Genomic DNA, 23,619 nt, shown 5'->3' with positions numbered 1-23,619 from the left:
CTCTGACTGATGTAGTTGGCAGCTCTTCCCTGATATAAAAACCGTCACCACATAGGTTTTAAATGAGCGGAAAGATTTCAAATTTATCTTCCTTTCTGACTTAAAAGTTTAAGATAAAACCTTCCGCCTTTGCTGTGAGCACCAGAAAACTCTGGTCATTGTGGTACTTTCACTGGTAACTCCTTACCCCAGAAATGGTTTACTTTTTACTAGGACTTTTTAAAACCCTAATATGCTGTTGATTCTGGAAAAGGCCCCGTGACCACAGAGTTGTATGTGTTTTCTGCAGTTCTGCTCTTTGTGACATGTTGGTCAGTGTGAGGTTTGCTAGTTAAGAGTTACCCAGCTGCAGAAATGAACTCCCTACATGTTAGAGTACAAACAGAAAGGATAACTCTTTGTTTCTAAACAAAGTTAAGCATTCTGATAGCTAAACAGTGGCTCGCTGTGTTTCCTGTGAACACAAAATTGCAAGCAGCCTAAAACTTTTTTTCATTTAAACAAGTGAATAAATTTGGTGGTATTGCCTTTCTTTGGTATTCCCTAAAGTTACAGGAAGGGGAGAGGTGGCGTGTTTATCTATGTTTAATATAATCAGAGAACCCCCTCCTGCTGTGTTTGGTATCTCATTAGAAACACTTTAAATTGCAGGAACAATAATATGCAGGATATTAGAGATTTTGATACCCTGGCTTTAAAAAAAAGCAGAAAGGGATGCATCCCATGTTTGAAACTGGCTGCCCTTCCATTGACCATATAATTGCAAAATTACAAAAGTTAATTTGCTTAATAGAAACACACTAATTTTGAAAAAAAAAACCTCATGTTTTTTGATAAAAGGTTTTTGCTCCAGGATGAAGATGATGTTCACCTGTATCAAACTTAGTGTATTTCCAAAACTGCATTGGGAATTTTTTTTTGCATCACACTAATTGTGATCTACAACCGGATCTTACTACTGGCAGAAAAGGTGAAAAAGACAACAGGAAGTGGCAGATGGATGATGATGCAGCTTTTTTTTAATGACTTATCATGTGAACAAACTTATTTATGTTTGATTTTCATTCCATTTCCTGTTTATTGTGGAAACACCACAATTGTGAAATTGTGTTTTGTTTTTTTTATTAGCAGAAAGTTGAAAAAGGTTTTGCTCACGTTTGTAATGGAAGCACAGCTACTGTTTAGCACCACTGCAGCTTTGCTCACATAGATTAAAGGTCGGGGTGGATGCATGTCTACCGGTTTTAATTACAAACCAAACAGTGTTCAATCCGTTTCTGGAACTTGTAGAGATAAGAGTGTGATCCATAAAGCTCAACAAAGACATTCATGTTCAAGCCACAGGAAACAGTTCTTTTCATGACAACTGTAATGAATCTTTTGCTTCATCTCTCACTCCTTTTGCTGCTCCCGGCACTCTTGTCATATGCTGATCACCTCTTTTCCTATTCACTGCACTCTAATTGCTTGCTCTTTCTCTCTCTGGACTCTGCTTGTCATGCATTACCTGCTGCCCGCTCCCTTCCTCCACCTCCCCCCATCTTTTTAGATGAACAGTCTCCATCCCGGCCACCCAGCATTTCCCCTCTCTCCCTTGATTGATTCTCACCTTTTCCATTCTCGCTGTTCACCTCATTAACAGAGCCCCCGTCTGCTCGTTTCCTTTTTCGCCATCCACTTCTTCCTACATCCCGACCACCCCCCCCCTTTACTTCCTGTCCTGTCGGCTCTAAAGCGACAGCCGACTTGGATCCTGCAGAGGCCCAGTAACATTCCATAATTAGATGGGAACATAATAAAGAAGCAGAGAGGGTGTCTCATCAGCTGAGGTGGAAGCAGAGGGCACTACAGCCATTCGTCTGTCCATTCTGTCTGGAGTTTAATCAGACGCACACAATAGGATGCTGTGGCAAAAGCATGCATGATTCAGTACCCCTCCCCTTCTCAATTTACCCAAGCCATCAACAGTAATTCAACAAGTGTATGTGCTGGAACAAATCAGTTTAACGTAGTCATACCTCCAGTAATAATAGTTTCTCTTATCGTTAATGTTTCTTCGACGGTGGAACTTTTTAATTATCTTCGTGTCTGCAGAAGTTTTCACAGTGGTTGTTGTCTTGAAACAAACTAAAAAAAGCAGCAGCTGAAAGATCTGTTTGCTCCTAAATGTCAAACAAATTTTATTTATATAGCACTTTTCAGCAACAAAGCATTTCAAAGTACTTTGCATCATAAAGAACTGAAACATTACATTTTGTCAAGCGCCATCGTCACACATCAGATTGTTGATAAATCTTTTATTGATTACATTTAAAAAGCAACTCTAAACAGGTGGGTTTTTAGTCTAGATTTCAGTGTTTCAGTTGAGAAACACTACAGTGATTCCAGTGGAAATTAGACATTTATTATTCAAGTACAACTTGAATAATCACTTCTTTACCAACATAGCTTCTCCTGATGCTGCTGGGCCAAGCAATTATTCAAGTCTACCTCCCTTTGCAAGTTTCACAGCGATTGAGAGATCCAGAACTACAAACACAAGGATTTTTAACTCTGGTTCTTGAGGTCCGAAGTCCTGCGTCCAACATGCAAAACAATTGGCTCAATTGTCTCCATCGTCAGGCTGTATTGTCAGGATTGTTATTCTGACTATTTTCTCCAATGCTTAAGTGAAAGCGTCAATAAATTAGAAAATATAATTAAATGTCACTGTTTGCATTTCTGTGTGTAACTGGTGTCTTAATGAAGCGTGTTACAAGTAGGAATGGGTTTTAGAGCAGTATTTGTGTTTGTGGGTCTATAAATGCTGTGATACTCTGACACAGCAATCAATTACCTAAAAAAGTGGTAAGAGATTATTCCTATCAGCTTTTAGTCCGTATTGCCTACCTCTAACATGGAGCTGTGTTCTTATTTCCTTTCCAATATATGTATTTTCCTGTTCTTTACCAGAAATCACTGCCAGCAGTAGAACTGAACTGATTCTGTGATATAGTGTAAATGTGTTTTTGTTGACCTTCAAATGTTCAGGTTGTTGAGTAGCCTTTCTCTTTACCTAACTCCGTCATTTTATTGAATGATCATCTTGAAAAGGGCACCAATAATAATTTTGCAGCTGTATCATATCTGCCTGTTGCCTTTGTCAATGCAGTATACAGTGTTGTGAAAAAGCAACTACTGACGTCAAGAATACGCTATAGTGGCAAAGGGTTTTTTGCATTTTTCTTTTACAACATTTTTTTAATTCAACCACACACGAGGATTGATGAACAAATGTGAAATGTTTAAGTTTTGAAGACTTTTCCACTTCAAAACTGTCAATTTTTTCCCCCTTCATAGTCATTCAGAGGTAGATTTGCTGGTGTACTTTTGATCACGGTTCCTCTAGCAAAACCCAAGTTTAAGACATCGATGGCTGGAGATTCCCCTTCAGGATTTTGTGGTAGAGAGCATAATTTATTGTTCCGTCATTTACTGCAAGCGACACTACCATCATGATGAAACATGGTGGCAAAATATCTGCTATGCCGTCGGCAAGCTTTGTTTTCATTGGGTTACAGGAAATTGTGTCAAAGTTTATCGGAAGGCATACGGAACTAAATGGATGGCAATTTGAGATGACAACTTGTCAGAAAATGCAAAAGACTGACTGTTCACCCTCTGGTGGTTCAATGATCCTAAACATACTGAGCTACAATGGAATCAAAGCATATTCATGTGCTACAATATACAAAGTACAGACTTAAAAAAAATGTATATTCTGTGGAATTCCAAATTCACTTGCAAAGAGCAACGGGTACAAAACATTAGCTTCTACATTTACAAATTATTGATTTGGAGTGGCTGAATACAAATGCATGTCACACTAACAAATTTTACAAATACCTTTCCAAACACACTATGTCCTTTTCTATTAATACCATAATTATACACTGTGCAATGTTTGTCTGCCACATGAAATCCCATAAAAGTAACACACTGAAATTTGAAACTGTAATGTGAGAAAATGGGGAAATGTTCAGAGTGCGAATACTTTTGCAAGGTATGTATGGTTTGGAAGCAGCATCACTGAAAAAAAGAGAGGAGGTGAAGATTAAATTTTTAGATTTTTGTTAGAAGTCATCAAAATTGACAGGATGAGAAATGTTCATATTACAGGGACATCTCTGATTTGCTAGGAGATAATGTTGGAGAAATTAATCTAAGATATATAGAGGAGGAACAATGAACAATAGATATGTTGTACAAAACATGTTGGGGAGGAAAAGAAGAGACATAAAGAAAGTGAATATGCTGAGGGTTGTTGTGACAGAGAAAGATTTTAGGGATGGGGTGAGATGGAGCTGTGAGGACCCCCAAATGGGGGAAAAAACATAAATATTTGATGCAGATCTTTGTTGAACAACTTCTGTTTTTTGTTCTTGTGTTCAGCAGTATCTGCATAGGACTGACGAACTGTGGAGCCATGGGCTGCGGACTGCGAAAGATGAAACCGGCGTCAGACGAGAACAGTCCGGGAAAGATTTACTCCACTCTCAAGAGACCACAAGTGGAGACCAAGGTGGGCGTGGCCTATACATACCGGTACCTGGACTTCCTGATTGGCAAAGACGGTAAGCTCTACTATTTACTTTTATCGACCCCTGCAGATAATTTCCACATATCTTCCCCTAATGTCCACAGAGAGAAAATGAACTCTCCAGAGCTTCCACTGTTATTGATCTGTTATCCTTACAACCTCATAAAGCAGAAACATTACTGTCATTTTACTCTGGCAGGTGGTAAAAATGTGAGTAGCTGCTCTTTTGAGTTTTGTGCTGATTCACGTTACTTCACAATAGGGCAACAGAGTGAGAATGGTAACTCTGCTGGGCAATATCTTCACTCTATGCAGTGTTTGGACTTATTCAACTAGTGCTACATCCAGTATGATTAATTTGACCTCTGAAAATGCCACTACGCCACATCCCCAGGAGAAAAAAACATTAAGGATAGGAGAGATCTGTGTCTCATGGAGTGAGAGCACGCTGGCTATAATTTTCATCACAATTTTCTCATAATGACAGAGTGTTAATTAGTGCTTGTTGCCTGTATGGCAGCATCTATTATAATTTCACTCCTGACAGTTAGTCAGTCATGATTTGTGCTAATGATATAGAACTTTCCAGACCAATTTGTGTCAAACATGCAGCTGGCGGCCGTATATAATGCGTACCAGAGTCGTTCCTACTACGGCAGGGGATGCAAACGAACTAAATGGACATCACCTAATTGTTTGGAAAGTGTGTTGTTCAAGGTCAGAAGTTTTATCTTGAGAAAATTGTGGTTAGTGGTTGGTTTTATAAAGCAACTAAAGATTTTCTGAAGGCTTCCTTTTAGAACATGAACGTGTGACACCTCCCTTCACAAAAGTATCCAACTAGTTATGAAGAAAAGGAGCCTGTCGAGTCTTCTGTGCTTCTTCCTCTCTCCCATCAGAGGTGTTTGTAAGATGGAAGGTGGCCATTTTTTCTGAAATGGAGAATTGGTATTGTTTGGAAAGGAGCACTCCTGGTTGCTTGTGAAGAATTCGCTCAACATTGTGAATTAACCTAGATTAAATTATTTGAAAGGTTGAATTGTTTCAGGAGAAGAAACACAACTCAACTGTTTTTGGTCAAAATTATCTAAAGATTTGATTGTGACGACAAACTAAAGAAGTAAAAAGAGAGAACAAACAAACGTGGCTTCAAATACAAAATGTTTTTAAAGGCTCAGAACACTTTTAGCAAAGTTTGCAAATAAGCAAATAAGTAGAAAAGGCACAAATAGAAACAATACAATATGGTTAAAATACATTAGATGCCTTCTATTAATATGTTTGCAAAATAACTAATTACCTAGATGTTTCATTCAAACATTAAACTCCAAATGGAAACTCCAGGCAGGATAGGAATGCAGAAAATATTTTGAAAACAACAAAATTGCAAGGTTACTACATAATTTGTATTTAATGGGTTTGTATTTTCCCAGAATTTTCAAGTTAAATTAATATTTTATTGTTTTTCAGGGTCATAATGTGCCACAGAGACATTGATATTCTTAGTATAAAAATATGCTGACAAATTGACTACCATTTGTTTAATGGTAGATCATTAAACAAATGTAGCCTAGTGTAAGTGTTGACAGCTGGGTTTGACCCTTTAATTTGAGTCCTAAAGGCTGATGTCTTGCATTTTTTCAACTTGTTTCTGGTTCAGTACACCTGGTTTTATTTAATGTGTCATTACTAGCTCCACTATTGGACCCGGTAGTACTGAAGCTTGGTCTTGAACATGCAAGACTCAGAAGGTGTTTAACCATTTTGCCAGTCTTCATGCAGAAATGCTTCTCCTGTTATATTTCTACAAGCTGCTTGCTGAAATGAAGTCAACTCTTGGATCTTTTTAGTTGCAAGTTGAAAATACACCCAGATCTCCTCGGTATTATTAAATACAAGACGTATTTCTGAGATTCAAAAGCTGTAGCAACATTTGAACGTATAGAGTTTATACAGACTGTCCGACGACCGCGTACTCGGTGTTGGACAGTAAACTCCTCAACTAGAAGCAGCGTTCACATCGAACCGTTTTGTAAGCGACATCAAGTTGATAAGGTTGAGAGTTGGCATAAGCAGTTACAAGCATTGGCTTGACTGCCATTATCTGCTAGCATCCATTAGGATTGTGAGAAAGGAAGGAATTTGTCACAAGAAATGTAGGGAGTCGGTGCGCTTGAATATGAAATCTCAAATGTGGAGTCACGTATTATGCCCAAAACATCTGAGTTTATGGGAGCCTTTAGTGTGCTTTTTGCCTTTATGTCAGCTGTGTGATTGACTGACGACCTGTACAGGCTGCACCCCACTTTTCACTCACTGACTGCTCAGATAGAGTTCAGCCCCCAAGGCCCATGAATAGGATTAGGCAGGTATAGAAGATGGATGGATTGATAAACACACCATTCTCCTGTCCCTCTCTGATTATCCTTTATTACGGAAGACAGAAAGCCTGCTGGAGTAAGGTCTGGGGTAATATAGGTTTAGGCATGGTATTAGAGTGAGATTAGGGTTAAACATATAATGGAGGTCACAAAGGCTGAGGTAAGTTAATGGGAAATAAATGCACCAGGTGGAGGAGGAGCCTGACTGGTATATATAGCCACAGCTCAGTTATTTCTGGCCCCAAGAGTTACGGCTGAAGTGGTGGTGGGTGGGGGTTGGGTGGAGGTTTGTTGTGGGGGTGGGGGGTGCCACAGGAAGCAGGGAGATGTAGTGTGTTGTGTGCTCATCCTGACAGTTGATTAGTCTCCATTACTTTGTGAGGCGGACGAGGTGGATGGATGAAGGAACGTCCGGGGGGCCAGACATCCTCTGGGACCTGACATGAGGGCGGGGCACAGATTGGGTGCCTCATTATAACAGTGTGTGTGTGTGATTCATGGCCATTTTTTTATCATTAGCCTCAATAACAGTGGGGGTTCAGACCTTATAGTAATCAGTTTCCTTTTAGCCACTGCCAGTCTATATTTCCTTCTTTGTTACGTGTGTGTTTGCTGGCTTCCCAGTGGAGCACATTAAATTAAAGAAATATGTATGTACATGTGGCCCCAGAGTGTGAAATATTTCATGCATTCAGCAGATTTTCAGGTTGAAGGGTTAGTGTGTAACTCGTGGCTGTAATTACTCTGTACCATGTACCAAAGTGAAGGTACTGATTCATGTGTCTGACTTTTTTCTACAGGAAACCTGTAAAATATTTAAGCACATTCAAAGATTATGAATAAGAAAACAGGCAGTGATAGTTACTGTAGAGCTGGAGGGCCATGAATACTGACTTTCACATAGTTAGCCAAAGACAGATCCCTAGTTGATTATTTTTACATTTTGGGTAATTAAACTTACTTTTGTGTCAAATAATAAATTGCAATGCTTTAGGATACCATGTCGACTAATCAATATGTTCATTCTCCATTGTAATAAGAAAAACTAAAAAGTTTCCTGTACATTATGATGCTTCTGATCATGCAAATGGTTCTGGCTTATTTTATTTTCTTATCTTTATTGTTATCTACAAAGTAAGGACTGCCACTGTCTTTCTGCTGCTAGAATTCATTTGCATATAGACATAAACTCTGGAGAAAGTTTGTGGCTGCATGACAGACTCCCAAGTGAACAATGATCTTTTCTTCTCTCATGGCATTTACAAAGTTATGGATGTTGTTGTGGCTGCGATGTGAAGTAGCCATCTATTCCTTTCAAACGTGCAGCTTATTGGCCAAAACCAAAAGTGTGTAAATCGCCAAATAAAGCCGGTTTGTTAATCAGCTGTGAGTTTTTCCTCCCCAGAAAACTCAAATGCCTGACAGTCAGATTTACTCTGTCAACAAGTTGAATTCAAACACAATGTTTGTGATTTTATAACATCCAGAGCTGCTATTTAAAGTATGGAATGGTTTCTTCATGACTTCAACTAGTATATTTTGCAAATTCCCCAAAAGTCACTATTTTAGCGGAAGTTGAAGGCTGATTTTTTTCCCCCCTCCTTTTCTGCTTAGGTGACTTGTTCTTGGTTTTGCCACGGCATGTCACATATGCTTATAAAGAGCAAAATATCTCTCTAAATGTAGAGAAGCGGCAGAACTCTGCCTCAACATATTTCACAAGAAATGTTTTGTTTCCCGTTTTCCTCACAAACTGCAGAGTGCACCCTCATGATGGTGGGTTCACTCCACTTCTGCACCATGAATAATGTTTGCTGTAATTGCTCGCCACAGAATTAGATCATAGCACGGCTGCTGCTGTTGCCACCGCCACAGTGTCCCCGCAGGTTAGTCACCAGTCGCCAAATGTACAAAAATAACACCTTTCAGCACAGAAACACTGATGAGAGACGAGGTAAATTGGTGAAGAGCTGCGTGTAATAAACCCGTTCTGAATATCAGCGTGGGCCCACCAATGAGCTGCTGTTCAGTTTCAAGGCCTGATTCAACCTTTAAACTCTTAAAAAACAGGAAAAAACCGAAACACGGAGTTTGTTTGATATTGAGATCATGACCCCACAGGGAGTCTAGGAAGCGCTCGGCTGTTTCCGTGTTAGATGATGTGGAAAGCGACCATTTCACTCTAAATACAAGCGCTGCCGACTCTGGGATGTTATTTTCCATGATGTGATTTTCAGATGTTTAAAACGCCAGGAGGAATTGAAACATTGAATACTTGCTCAATATGCAGGATGTCTGCAGCTCCGTACGCACGGGGAATGCTGCAAAAATAAAGATGTTGCCGTGGACATGGATGCCGGTTAGGACGCGCTCACACACGGATCCAGATCCAGGCACACACAGCGTTTGATATCATCTCAGGAACGAGACACCTCATTTATATGCAAAGCCCCCGGAGCCCCGAGTCCCCTTGTTAATATGAGTTGTAGCAGTGGTGGCAGGTGACTGAGAAGCCCCCCATTCATCCCAATCCTCCGTCTATTATTCCTCTTAAACGTAAGACTGAGCTGCAGGAAGGGTCAGCAGGAACGACAAGCGGCAGAGTTGCTTTTCCGAGGGGAGATTAGTCGCTGGCTGGTGGGGAAGCCCGGATTTATCCTCCGGCTCCTCAGCTTGAGAGGTGGAATTGAATCACAGTTATTGAAGGGGAGAATGACATTGAAGACTGAATTCACGGTCATGTGGTTTTTACATTAGATTTCCATTACAGCTCCAGTGCCCAAGGTTTGGCTCCGCAGCTGGAATAAAAACGCGATTTTAGGTTAGATGCAGCCAAACTCAGCAGAATACAAACCAAGCAGTGATTTTGGTTGGATAAAACAATGGATTAGAACCAATATTAGGGTTGTTTATATTTAATTTACTGATTAGCAATGGCTATGATGCTTTGCATACACCTTGGATTTTGCTCTAACATTTTTTGTCTTGTGACGCAAACAAAGGTTTGACATGTTTTACACATTGTCCCACACGTCTTAACAATTGAGTAAATTCTTGCTCATTTCTGTTAAATCTTTCAATAGTCTTTACTTTATGTAATGCATTTGATGTTCACCACCATGTTTATGAAAATAAAAGATACATCTTAATATTTTTCAGTATTAACCCACTCTGAGTTTGATTATATGTTGTTCCCTAATTAGTCTGAGTTTTATGAAAACTTTTTTTAATTAAAATTCTTTCAGACTTTCTGTAAGTGTTTCAAAGTTTTTTTTACAACACTATTTGAATTTTTTATTATTTTCTGCCCACCATGTACCTGATGGTTGCAAGGTGTTCAGTGTTTTGTTAAAGGAACAACCTAGGACTGAATAACTTTAAGAGAAAATCTGACTTTGGTTCTAAAGTAATAGTGACTGTTGAATCGAGTGTCCCCCATTTTTTAAAAAGTGGACAGTGACCCACTTTTTGTCAAAAATATATCTACCCATTTCCTGCACTCAGAGAAATTAAGTTTATTCATTCTTCATTTGAACTTTTCCGACCCACAACATTAAAAATTAAATATTATGATTTCTGCCCTTAGCCTCCTTTATCTTTGGTTGGTTCAATCTGACTCATTCTCTGTGTTGTTATTGTAGGTCAGACAGTAAACAGCCAGGAATAGAAAACTTTACCCAAAGCAATAAGTGAAGAAGAGCTTTTAACTGCAGATGTTCAGTGTCCTGCAAAAGCCAGCTGTGCTACAGCACTTAAACAAGAGCAAAAATAAACTTCTATATAAACTAGGGCTGCAAATTTCTCTTTATCAATATCGTTGAATGAAATATCAATATTAAAAAGAACTGCTTGGACTCCAGGGTAATTAATAATTTTCTGGGTTTGAATCTTGGCTTTGGGTCTTTCTGCATGGAATTTCCAGGTTCTCCCTTTGCATGCATGGTTTCTCTCTGGGTACTCCGGCTTTCTTCCACTATCCAAAAACATTAGTGTTGGTCTGTTGGTCCCTCTAGATTGGACTTCTGTAAAGATATTCTTATTCTTTTCAAAATCACTTAAAGCAGTTAAAATGAAATAAAAAGAAATGTTTGAGTATGTGTTAAATTAAGCAGAAGGATAAAGATTTTAATTTATCTTTCATATCAATTCTGTGTTTTGTTGATATTTCAAGCAGACTTACAAATTAAATTAGACTTGGGGTGAAATCTGACATGGAAATAGAACAAACATTAATTGTGAAGCTCTGTGCTTCACAGGCGGCAATATGTAAATCTGCATTAATATGGAATAAGAAGGCAATGGTGCAAATTTAGGTTAGTATAATCTCTTGGTTCAATCTACACTCAGCTGGACCCTAATGACTTGGATTTTATTTCAGATTCCTCCAGCAAAAAAGCGCAGACTGGTTGTTTACTGACACAGATGTAACAGCGGCGTTTTAGGCGTGTGACAGGGCCGGTTCTCAGCAGGCTCAACAGCTGCAATTGCTGACAAAGTTCTGAGCAACAGGAAACACAGATTTTCTGCCCGGCTCCTTCCTCTTTCCCTTCTGCTCAGCAGTATGTTTAAGATAAGCTCATTTTGTCATGTTTTCAAATGTGCTGTGTTTGTGAACGAAATGTAATTTTGCTCACGCAGAGAGATATCTTTGCCATGATTTGATTCGGGCTGTCTGGTTCTGAAAGCAATGCGGGTTTCGCAGCTGCGTGCCAATTTTATTGGAAATAAGATAAAGGGTCAGAAGGATGGAGGAATATAAAGCGGGAGCGCAGGTGCAAAACAACAAATAAGATTCAGAGACACTTTTGGATGTGTTGAGCATTTGTTTTCTGAAATCCTTCAAGATGTCTGAGATTCCAGTCATAACTGGGATTTCTTAATAACGCTTATTGTCAGTCCCTCTGCATCAACATAACACACCCTGGGGCGATGTGGGTTTTAATTTTGAGATCTAAGCTTTGCATTCTCGGTCGGGAATCTACGTCATTAGACGATTAACTGAGTGTCATGAGTAGAGAGGAAATGAAGGGAGAGAGATTTCAGCCATGATAGGAAGTGTTTGTGGTGTGTGTGTGTGTAGGCGTGTACTCGTGTGACACTGTCTGCACACTCTTGTCTCGGTGCATGTCGGTTTGTCTTGCGTTTAGGATTGTTTGTACTTCTGCTGCATTTCATCCAGCCTTCCTGCTTGTTTCATCCTCTAACACGGCCTGTAGGCCTAACATGCTGTTTTTTTTCCCGCCTGCCTGACAGAAAATACGCCTGAACGCCCCCTCAAAGCTTTATTGGCTCTTATTGCCCTCTCACTCAGATCCAATATGCCAGTATTGATTGTGTCGAAATGCAATCAGGGTCTCCACAGCAGAAGAGCAAACAGTCTAAATTTAACAAAACACCTCCGCCGGTCTGCAGACTGCCCCTGAAAGCGCCTCCCATAAAGGAACAAATGTATTTATGTGTGCGTGATAGGGTAGAGGATCTTTCTCAGCTATTTTTAGATGCCAAGAAGCCTGAGAGGCGGCAAAAAGTGGATATACAGGAAGTGACCTCAGCTTTGAACTCCCTTCCTGCCAAGTGGACAAAGGAAAATATGTTTTAAGGTTCAGCCTCAGATCTCAGAGGGGTAACACTATTAAGCAAGGTCAAACCAGATGGAGTTTGCTCATGTTTACTGCTGGACAATACCTAAAACTCCTCAGAGGAATAACGGCGGCTAAGACAACAGCTCCGATCCTAACTCAGTTTTTCCACATCAGGCTCTTTGTTCTTCCATGCTAAAGTGAGGGGATTCACACGCCTTTTGTCACATCTTCTAAAGGAATTACACAAACACTTTGTTCACAGGAATAGCAGGTTGCATGAAGAGAGAAGTGTGAAGAATGTAGATATTATAACAGCTAAACTGCTGCTTTGAAACAAGAAGAACTGCAGAAAACGGTGTGAAAGATGTGAGCTAACACTCGCCTGAGGCCATGGCTGTCAACTGAAAAAAGGTGAACTGCGTCCTCTGGTGAGGAGCCACTCTCTGCCTCAGGTGGAGGAGTTCGAGAGTCTTAGTGTCCTGTTCACTTGCGGATGTAGGATGGAGTGGGAGATGGAGAGATTGTGCTGCTCTTGTGTGTTGTGGTGAAGACAAAAAATGAAACAAAAATCAAAGCTTTCAATTTATAAGTTTGTTCACCTTCCAACCTTGAAGCATCTTTGTGAAATATGGATCACAGAGATTTCTTTGAATGCATTTCTTTTGAAGGTGGGTTAAATGGATAAACACCAAGAAAAATGCTTTAAGGAATCACTTTGTTAGTCACAAATGGTTGTTCTGCTTCCATATTCCATTTAACCACTTGAACCACGGTTCTCCACTATCACAGTATGTGAACAAATATTAAAAACAAAATGTGTAGCCAGACTTAACTGCTTTTATTTCAACAGAAGAGTGACAATAAGTACTATTTAGTTATGTATCTCTGCTCTCTATTGTGCAAGAACTACTGACATTTTTACTTTTGTCCAAGTCTGTGAAAAAAATAAATAGTGCTCTTCACTGGTACTTTTCTGTAGCGCCTATTTACAGCACTACAGTAAATGTAACAAGGTTACATTGTTTAAGTGTGGTAAAGATGTAGCTGCTTAAAGCTTTTTATTAAATAATTGTTAGTCAGTAAATTGTTCAATGACAAACATCTTTATGACACCAAATTTTTTATTTCCTCTTCAACATAATTGGCAGGCATAATCTCCTCCTTCAGATGTGAAATGATGTATTTGATATTTTTTTATAAAATCACAAAGTTTTATTGATTTGGGGAAAGCAAAGACGTTATGACTGGATAAAGGGACCAAAACATAAACAGGCTTGATGCTGTGAGAAAAAGCCTGCTTGACATTTTTCCAGGGTTTGGAAATGATTTTATGAGCATAAGAGGTTTTTTTTCATCTCATAAACATGTCACGCAATCTCTCAGCCAAAATGAAAACAAGCAATCATTGAAACCAAAACTCATAGATTCCTCCCAACGTGGAAATGTGCAAACTGACACTACCAGCCATCCTGTAATTTTGTTGACAGAAAGAAAGCTTGGAGAATACTCTAAAAATCTTATGACTGTTAATGATAACGACACTGAATATACTAGTTGTGCTCTTCTTCACTGTGGTGAGACACGTTATAGTTTGATCAGCCTGAATTTTCTCCACCTGTAAAACTGTCCTTTTCAGAGCAGCTCTTGCAACCTTGGAGACTGATTATAATTTGCATGATTGGAAAAAATGAAATTTTTGTCCTCACAACCACAACATCCTTGTAAACAGAAATGACTCATGGCACTAAATTGCTTGTTTTTCACCTGGCATTAATCACTTTTATGAGAGAAAGTGTCTTTTTCTGTTAGCAGTTATCTGAAATTTTTTTTTAAAGCCTTCATTTTTTAAAGAAAATAATAGTCCCTGCCAACAAAACAACGGTTGATTCTTGATTAGGTTTGGTGCATTCACAGGAGCGTTTCCATTAAGACTGTCAATAACACAACACATTGCATGTGTGGTATTGAATAGCCATGCTGTGTTCTCAGTGGGAACACAATTTGAAGTCAATCACTCTACTGCGAGAAAGATTATTCACAAGTGGAAAACATTTAAGGCAGTCGACAATCTTCACCGGAGTGAATGTCCCAGCAAGTTACCAGCAAGTTCAGACCTTTAACTGCTAAGAGAAATGAAAAAAAAGCACAAAAGTACAATGTTAGTCCATACCTGGCTTTTGGTATAAAATGTTGAAGTTCACTTGAGCACAATCAGAACATAAATGGCTTATTTTTAAAGGTTAAATCAGAATTTCTCTCTTTTTATAAAGCAAATTGTGAGTTAGGCTTGCAACTTTCCAGCTACATATACCACAACTGTCTAGAACAATTTTGTTTGCGTAAATGTTTACTCATGAAACACCATGATTGGAGGAAAGCAAATGCAACATATCACAAGATGTTTGGGCTTGGTCTGCTAATGTTTCTGACAACCTGTTGGGTCATATGGTACTCAGTGTTTCAATTACATGTTTTGGTTTCATTTTTGCTTGATAGATAATGACAGTCCCTGTGACATGTTAACACCAGGTTTAGAGAAAAGCAAACATCATACCATACCAGCTCAAATGACTTATGACAACTTTCAATCATGGGGGTGAAGGTGAGATAGTCTGCACTTATTTCTCAGCTGGAAGCCTTATAGCCAACGAATGTGTCAAAACAATTAACCTTTCTGTACATTAAAGTATTAGCAAGAAATTTGAAGCCGTCCACATTGAACCATCAACAATAGAATAATCCCCAAAAAACAGTGAAAGAGAGGGATTTGTTATTTCTTAAGATTTGAGATATAATTGAAATAATTAGAGATCAATGCTATAGGTTGTTTTTTTTAGATTGAGGTGTATTTTCATTTTCTTATGACCGTATATTAATGTGAAATAAATAGTTTTGATGTTGGATTTTGTTGCAAGTCGGTAAGCGTTTACTGAAGACTGACAGGTAATAAATAACTTTGACTGACCGACTGACTGGGTGGGTATTTATTTCCCTTCATGATCCTTTCAGATATAAAATAAAGTGGTTGATAAGCAGGTCTGCGTCCTTCAAACAGCCTTCTAAAAATTCATAAAACATCAAATATCTATGTGGCAAAAATTGCAAACTGAAAAAACCCAGATGTGAGGAAAACATCGCTGGTTAACATCTATTTTTCTGTCGTTATGCGGATGGAGGAATTGGTGGATGTTCACCTTCTACTCCAGGTTCATATTATAAGCATGTGTCTGTTTAGTTAAAAACAGAGACAGTGATTTAGAGAAATTATTATTTTTTTGTTGTGTCTGGTTTTGTCCATGTTCCAGCTTCTATTCCCACTACTATTAACCAGTTCCAGCTCCCTGCTTCAGACCTTCTGATGTTGCCTGCACCCTTCCCAGTGGACGTGTTAGGAACCGGGCGCCAAGCATTTATCAAAAGCATATTTGAAATTCACTCTAGTTTGACCGATTTGGCATGTAGGTTTCCTATTTCTGCAGCACCACCCCTCTGTTAACGCCAGACTCTCAGCTCCCCTGTTAAGAGTCACAGCGTCAATGAGAAACAAGATGCACTTTTGTTCATGTATTTCACAAATGGATTGGAAAATTCAGAGAAAATCCAGTTCAAATTGTTCTATTTCACTCAGAATGTGCAGTGACAGAGTCAGACTGAAACAGGAGACGAGTAAGACCTGCTTCTGTTTCCAACTCGTCCCATCAAGGGGTGGCAGTCATAAACAAGGTGCTGATTGGGGTCGATTAGCGCGCACATTACGGTGTGATTGCACTAACACCCACGTGGGCATGCAGAAAGCGATTTGTGAGTGTGATGAATTTGCAGTGATGGAGTAGAGATGAGGGAAAAGCAATCAGAGTTCATCATCCCCAGCTGCAACATGGAGGGAGAATTCTCTATTCTTCTCTGATGAGGCCAATAGCCTCCTGATGAGCTAGACCCGATACTTTATGATTATATGTGTACACAAGGTGCTGCGGCGAGAGAATAAGCTTATTTTCACATTTGGCTGTGTGACATTTACTGTAAGTCTGAAAGAGCATCCTCTTGATTTAGAGATTTCATGTCTTAGGTCATATTCATGTTTTCTACTGCTTTACACTTGTGCATATGTATTAATTAGTTTTATTTTGTAACCAGGTTGCTGTGTATCGCAGACTTCTGCCCAGATCCAGATCTCAATGGGGTTTACCTGGTTAAATAAAGGAAATAAAAAAATAAAAAAATAATAACAATAATGGTCCGATTCTCACAAGGCTGAAAAATGATTTACATCAAACCTATAAAACACTGGAGATAAAGCCATAATTCAATCTGGAGAGACTCAGACGGAGATGAGAAGACAATTAGAAGAGTTTATTAACAAACAGAATTTAAAGTCTTTGGCGCTCGGGCCCCGGCTGGGGATAACGGTTATCGCAGCGTTAGCGATAGGCTTCAGATGAGCATCCCCGATGCTGTTAGGAACGTCATCCCCCAGGGCCCGGCACTGGTGGTGGAGGTTGAAGAAGGGTGCGGGCCTCAGGACCGGGCGAGTGGAGGAGAAGGGGTGGTGGTGGGTTGAGCTCGGCTGGAGAGCGAGGGACACCATGAATGAAGGTCCTTATCAGCTGGGACTTGGTCGATGATTGGACGTGACGTGGCTTGGTCCGGCGTTGATAGGTCGACGATTGTGGGCAGGTCGCTTCAATTAACGGGTCCCGGTGGGGATAAAAGAGTCTTCCAGTTTGAATTTGCGCCTAGGCTTCATTTTAAAGTGTGTGAAAAAAAATAACTTAAAACTGTTTTCTGTAAGGGTCATGTTTTAGATTTTTTTTTAGGTGGTCATTATCAGTGCCTGTAAAACAAGCCCAAATCACCACCCTTCCATCCACCACCATGTTTTACAACTGTTTTGAGCTATTAATGCTAATATTCTGTGTTTGGTTCTCTCCAAAAATCAAACTTTGTGAATTATGACTTCTTCTTTGGTTTCATCCATCTCCAGACAGTTCCATTCAGATGAAACTTTAAAAAAGTATATTTCTTTTTAGTTTCTCTTGGCAATCCTTCCAAACAAGCTATAAGTTCAGTATCTTTCTGATTGTCCAGTCGGACAATGCATCATGTAGCTCCTGAGTTTTTACAATGTCTCTACAATTTTGTTGTAGATTTGCTGCTGTTCTTAGATATTGTTCTAATGACAGAGTTGGCCCAAGGCAATGCAAGTGGAGCTGCCGCTTAGGGCCCCAACAAACAGGGCGTCATTTGATTTTATTTTGTAGCGATTGCTTGTTTTGCACATTTTATTGTTCCAAATTTGAAAAACAAAAGTTGTTAAGTTTCTTTACTGTGAATTTAGTGTTTGTTTGAAGATGTTACTTTTGAATAGTTAAATTAATATGCTATGCTAAAATTCCACTTTGCATTTCAAAATGCAAATTAACTAGAACATCTTTGCTGGTTTGCTAGTCCCTTTAAGGTAAAAATAAATACCCATAATAACACCGGTATTACGGGTAACCTAATTACAAATGACACTAATAGTAGTTACACCATAGTGTAGCTTAGAAATTGTGAGTATCTGGTGTTGGCATGTTGGGATAGGGGCCCCCAAATCAAAATCTGCTTAGGGCCTGAAACAGGCTTTGGCTGGCCCTGCCTGATCTGCCATTCTAGAATATTTTAGTACTCCACTCACTGTTCTTACTTTTGCTGTGTTGTGTTTGTGCTGATATTCTTCATTTAGTTTTTCCAAACATGGTGATTTGCATTTGGCCGAGCTACTTTGGTGACATTCCAGAATATTTGATGTTCATTAAGATTACATCTGTGGTGTTTCTCCTTCATCCTATCCAAAGAAACTTATGTTTTATTTAATATGTAATTTTCATGAAGTTCCTGAGTTTTTCATTCCATAAAATTGGTTGAACCTGCAGTCAATTTCCTGGGATTTCTATTCCTAGAAAAAGTAACACTGTATGTCTTTCCATCTTGAGAAAATCACCAAAACAAGTGCGCAGTAGAGCGGAGACACATGTAATGTAAATACAGGGTTAGATGTTGTCTCACTGATATTGATCCCTCTTAGATTCAATGGAAGCATTAAGGGTGCACTAAGGGTGTTCTTTATACATGCATGTATTATTTATTTTTGCCACGTTTGATGAGTAAAAACTTTTTTGTGCATTTTAGATACTTGAGGTTAGATTAAAATAATTTCCATAACCTGGTAGAAACAAGATTAGAATTTTATTCTTTCCTAAAAATCTGACTTCTGAAGTTGAAAGAAGGTGTACTTTCTATCTATGACAAAATATATTTATATTATATTTATAAAGCATTTGTTTTGCAAAAAGTGATTTTTTCTTTTCTTTTCAGAACAAAACAGAAAGAACCCATGTCTTGGTTTTTAGTTTTGTTTTTCACCCAAAACAGAAAGTGTAACTTTGAAAATTTGAGGCTACCATTGGAACGCACCTAATTTTCAGCCTATTGTTTTAACTGCAGACAAAAGACAGAGACAGGTGTCACACATGCACAGTAGATGGTTAATTATGAAATGAGTATCATTCACACGCGTACACATGCTCCATCATAATTACGCAGCCGTCTGGTATTTCACTCGGACCATTGTTTCAGGAAACTCGGATGACAGTAGTGGGACGGAGGTTCATACTAGGAGAGGCCACCTGTTGATCAGCTAGGTCCCCATCTGCAGCGAGATTAAAGTGCCGGAGCGGGGGCTTTCTATAAATTTTGACTTAATTATTTCTGAAGAGAGCCAGTGATGGATTAGTTCTGCGTTTCTATTAGCATATGCCTCTGTCTGTAAATCCCAGCGGCCCGCCAGCGCAGCCCAGCCTGAAACCAACTATCCATTTTCCTCCTCCTCAAAGAGGGAATTAGGATGAGATGATATGTGGCTTTTTTGTTGGAGTAAAGGGCTGAAATTAACTTTCTTTTTGCAGCTTTAGTTGACTGAAACAGCAGCTGAACTGATTGGTCATAAACTCGGAGGAGACGTTAATGATCCTCATGAGATGAATTGCAATAACTTCTCAGGCTTTAATGCTAAACTGACTGAATTTCTTTTGGGACAGATCAGGTTTAATGCCTGGCAGTGTTGGATTTCCATTCTTTTCAATTAATTCTAATATCATCTATGCTGGATATTTGTTATTTTGAGATGCAGATTTATGCAAATTTATTAAAACCTGTCAAACTTAGTTGTAGTTTTCAAGAATGTATAATTCACAATAGTAATCCATTATTCCTGTTCATTTTAAATGGTTACACAAGTAAAACAAGAAGATTCAATGGTCTGTGTGCTCATTCAGTTTAAATACAGTTATTTTAAGAGTGACTGATGGCGCCCCTTGTAGTTTCCAGGCCATGATTATTTTTCATGACCACACACAGCTGAATTTATCTTTCTTGTAAGCAAGGCGAAGCTTCAGTAGCATTTTTTTTTCAACAGTCTGACTGGCAATTTGGAGCAACAAGTAGGAAGTGTCAAAAATACTTTCTGCTTCTGACAGTCAGAAAAATTACAGTTGTGAAATTTATACGGCATCTCGTTAAAAGGACTTTCAACCCTGGGAACACTATGACAGAAAATGTAATTAAAAAAAAAAACATTTGTAGCTTGACAGCATTAAATAATGTTTGAGAGATAAATGGAAAGCAACAGTATAAAATAATTATATGAAGATGGACAGTGGAGGAACTACTACAAAAAAAATTAAAATAGGCAACGTAAAATGTTCAGAGCAGAACCTGGGGAAGAAGGATTTTAGAATTTAAAATGTTGCTTATTTTGTCGATATATATAGTTTGATCCAAAATTAAGTAATTGTGATTAATTAATTCTGAACCATGCGAAAAATTGGATTGAAAAGTCCCAAAACTAGAAAAAATTTAGCTGTTCCATGATGATGTCAAAATTTAAATATAAGCTTCTATTTTTAATTTTATATATTTATGCATCTAAATCCAGAGCAGTCAGTGCTTCACCAGTTAAACCTCACCACAAATCTCTGGTTCAATCAGCGTTTTAAATACGTAAAATGACCATTTATCTCCATGAATCCTGAAAATAGGCTAAAGAAAAAAGAAACTAATCCAAACAGACATTCCTTAAAAAGCAAAAGAGCAGCTAAAAATAAAGAAAATGTTAAAAAAAAAAAAAAAAAAAAAAAAAACTCCTGAAAGCCTGGAAAACTATTCATAAATTATGTCTGACTGCTTAGAAATGAAACATGAAGAAATAAAATATAAATCAGGATCAGGGCTTTTACATAGAAAAATGAATGAAAAGATGCAAGAGAAATACATAGTTGTTGCAGAATCAAAGACAAAAACAAAAATAACCACAACAATGGAAGTAATTTTCTGGAACAGAAAATTATTCATCATATTTTTGAGCTCTGGTCATATCCTGAATGTGCATCTGAAAAATTATGGAGGTATGGAGAGTAGCAAGCAGAAACAGACTTAACACCAATTTTAAACAGAAAGAAAGAAAGAAGACCCTTAAACGGTTTCATAGAGGAAAATCTTCATAAGCCTGAAACTATTCAGCGATTTGTTCATGTTTTTTTAGTGAGTGTTGAACAGACTGGGTGACAGTTGGCTGGTTGAGCCTTTAAGAGACACATTTGCAGAGTGACACCGATGTTTAGGGGCTCCTTTTATCTGTTTTTATTGGTATTTTAGTCCTTTATCTTTAACAGTTTCATTGATCCATGTTAAAGGATTAATAAAGACCTTTTTCCGGCCTTCGTCACTCCCTTAGGAGATGATTTCAGTTTGGTAGTAAAAGTATTGCCGCAGGTTCAGACAGAGAGGAACAGTTACACGCCTCTTCACGCCTCCTGAAGTTTTCCACTATTTATGTTACACTCACAAACTTTAATGTATTTTTTTTTAACCCCTCCAGGGGGTCTTTTGTGGGCTCTAGTGTCCCTTATATGATAGTTGGCTGACAGGAAACGGGGAAGGAGAGGGGGGAAGACATGCGGCAAATGTCGTCGGGTCCGGGAGTCGAACCCGCGACGGCCGCGTCGAGGACTCAAGGCCTCCAAATACAGGTCGCGCTAACCCCTACGCCACCACGGCACGCCCCAACTTTAATGTATTTTAATGGGATTTTAAATGTGATGTTCATTTGTATTTACATCCTGGAGTCAATGCTTTGTGAAATCACTTCTTCCTTCAGTCACACAGTTACGGCTTTTAGTCTTCTGTGTCGTATCTCCATTAGTTTGGTGCATATAGAGGCTTTAATCTTTGCCCGTTTAATTTTGAAACTTGCTAAAGCTCAATCATTGTATAGAGATACTATAAACTTGTGAACATAAACTTTTAGGTCTTGCAACAAATTCTCAATTGGATTTAGATTTTGGCCATTTAGAACAGATAAATAAGATTTTCTCTAATCTAATTCATGTTTAAGGTGGCTGTACTGATTGACTTTTTAAAAATTTATTCAGCAATCAAATTTGTTATCCATATATCCATCCATGCAGAAATTTACACTGGAAGGTGAAACTCTAAACTGCTTTTGTTTGACACATTCATACCAACAGGGCTGAGCCAAAAACTTGAAGAGAATCTGATTTGGCATTTTGGCTTCTTCTCCATCAACGTCAATCTGTTTAAATGGTAAAGAAAACCAGCTAGGATCTTCTTTTACTCAGTATACATGTCTTAATGTTTGACAAATAAACTAAATCCATGTGTACATTAACTTAATCTTCCATTTAATTCTGCAACAGTAATTTATTAGCTGTAGTTTGTAATTCATTTATAGTTAAAATTTTAAAAGTAAATGCAGTTAGTAAAAAAGGATAAACAATCCTGCAGTAAATGAGAGAATAAATTCACTTAAAAAAGTCCTTTTATAAGTGATGTTTTTGAGAGAATATTAAATGTTAATGTTAGGGCTGCACAAACATTTAATTTGATTGATTCTCAACCTTTCAAATTTTAACTGGAAAAAAGAGCATTTTATTTGTGTTTCTTCTTGCATGTAAAATGGTTAAGTTGCTTTATCCTTTAAAAAAGCTAGAAAAACATTATCTAAAAAAACTGATGCTTTAAATGTGAATAAAAGAAGAGAGACTAAATGTAATGGGCATTCAGTCTTCACATGCTAGAGATTTTCACCTGGATTTGCAAAAGGTAAAAGCCCCATTACGTCTAATATCCTCTGGAAGTTGTTTCCGCCATGTGATGCATGATAATTTCCACTCTGGTAAAACTCATCTGCTGACCAGAGACGGCTAACAGACAGTTTTCCATTAAGATTAGCTGCAACATTGACAGAATATATTCTGCCTGCATCTATAAATTGCCTGCATCTTCTCTGGTACTTTACAATAAGGCTCATGTTTTAGAAATCATAGCCAGGAAATGACAAGGGTCACCCCCTGGCATGCATAAAAATGGAAATGAGTCTCCTTCTCTCCATATTTTAATAAGAAATGTGAAATAAGCACAGAATAATTAGTTTTTAAAAATCCACCTTCTCCTTTAACTATCAGGATAAGTTGTTGGATGTCAGTGTGATAAGGATGTTCTGAAGCTGCTACAATTAGGATGAGAATATGTTCTGCACACTCTATTGATTGAGCTCTTAACCTGAAACTGACTTTAGTGAAGACATAAAACAACACCGCTGTGGTGTACACCTATAATTTTACCAGCACAGTATGGATTAGTTAATGGTGACCTATTATACTTGATTGAACAGTTTAGGATAGATCTATAGGCTATACAAAAAATGCTCATTACTTTTTTTTTTGCACCAAATCATTCTTAGATAATGAGATTTTAGTCTGCTCAGTCCTGCCTATTTTCATCTTTTTTCAGAATGATCAACTGTAGAACCTCTTATCGCTTTAAATTTAAAAAGCTGCCACACCCCTCAGATTCAACATTTACACTCGCATGTGAAAATGGCTGCAAACAGATGCACAAGTATATAGTCATACATCTTTGAAAAGCAGAAGTAGAGCCTCCTGCACAATCAACAAGAATGCAACAAGTGGTTTCTGGATGGTAAGTCAAAAACAAAACACTTATCTTTTTCCAGCAG

The 23,619-nt window shown here is 38.3% G+C and overlaps 1 protein-coding gene across 3 annotated transcripts in view; it reads left to right on the top strand.

The window, feature by feature from the left end:
- LOC102217667 (raftlin-like) overlaps positions 1–23,619 on the top strand; it is a 141,389-nt gene that overhangs the window by 17,464 nt on the left and 100,306 nt on the right. For 2 of the 3 annotated variants that reach the window (XM_023331039.1, XM_023331040.1), the window contains one exon: positions 4,432–4,613. In XM_023331039.1, coding sequence (XP_023186807.1) covers positions 4,466–4,613 — 148 coding nt within the window. In that variant the 5' untranslated portion in view covers positions 4,432–4,465. The remainder of the gene's footprint in view (positions 1–4,431; positions 4,614–23,619) is intronic. The other variant, XM_023331038.1, reaches the window with a different exon arrangement.

Source organism: Xiphophorus maculatus, chromosome 3, assembly GCF_002775205.1.
Source record: "Xiphophorus maculatus strain JP 163 A chromosome 3, X_maculatus-5.0-male, whole genome shotgun sequence".
NCBI lineage: Eukaryota > Metazoa > Chordata > Actinopteri > Cyprinodontiformes > Poeciliidae > Xiphophorus > Xiphophorus maculatus.
Note: the sequence above shows the minus strand (reverse complement) of the source record. Positions and strands in the feature narration are given on the sequence as shown.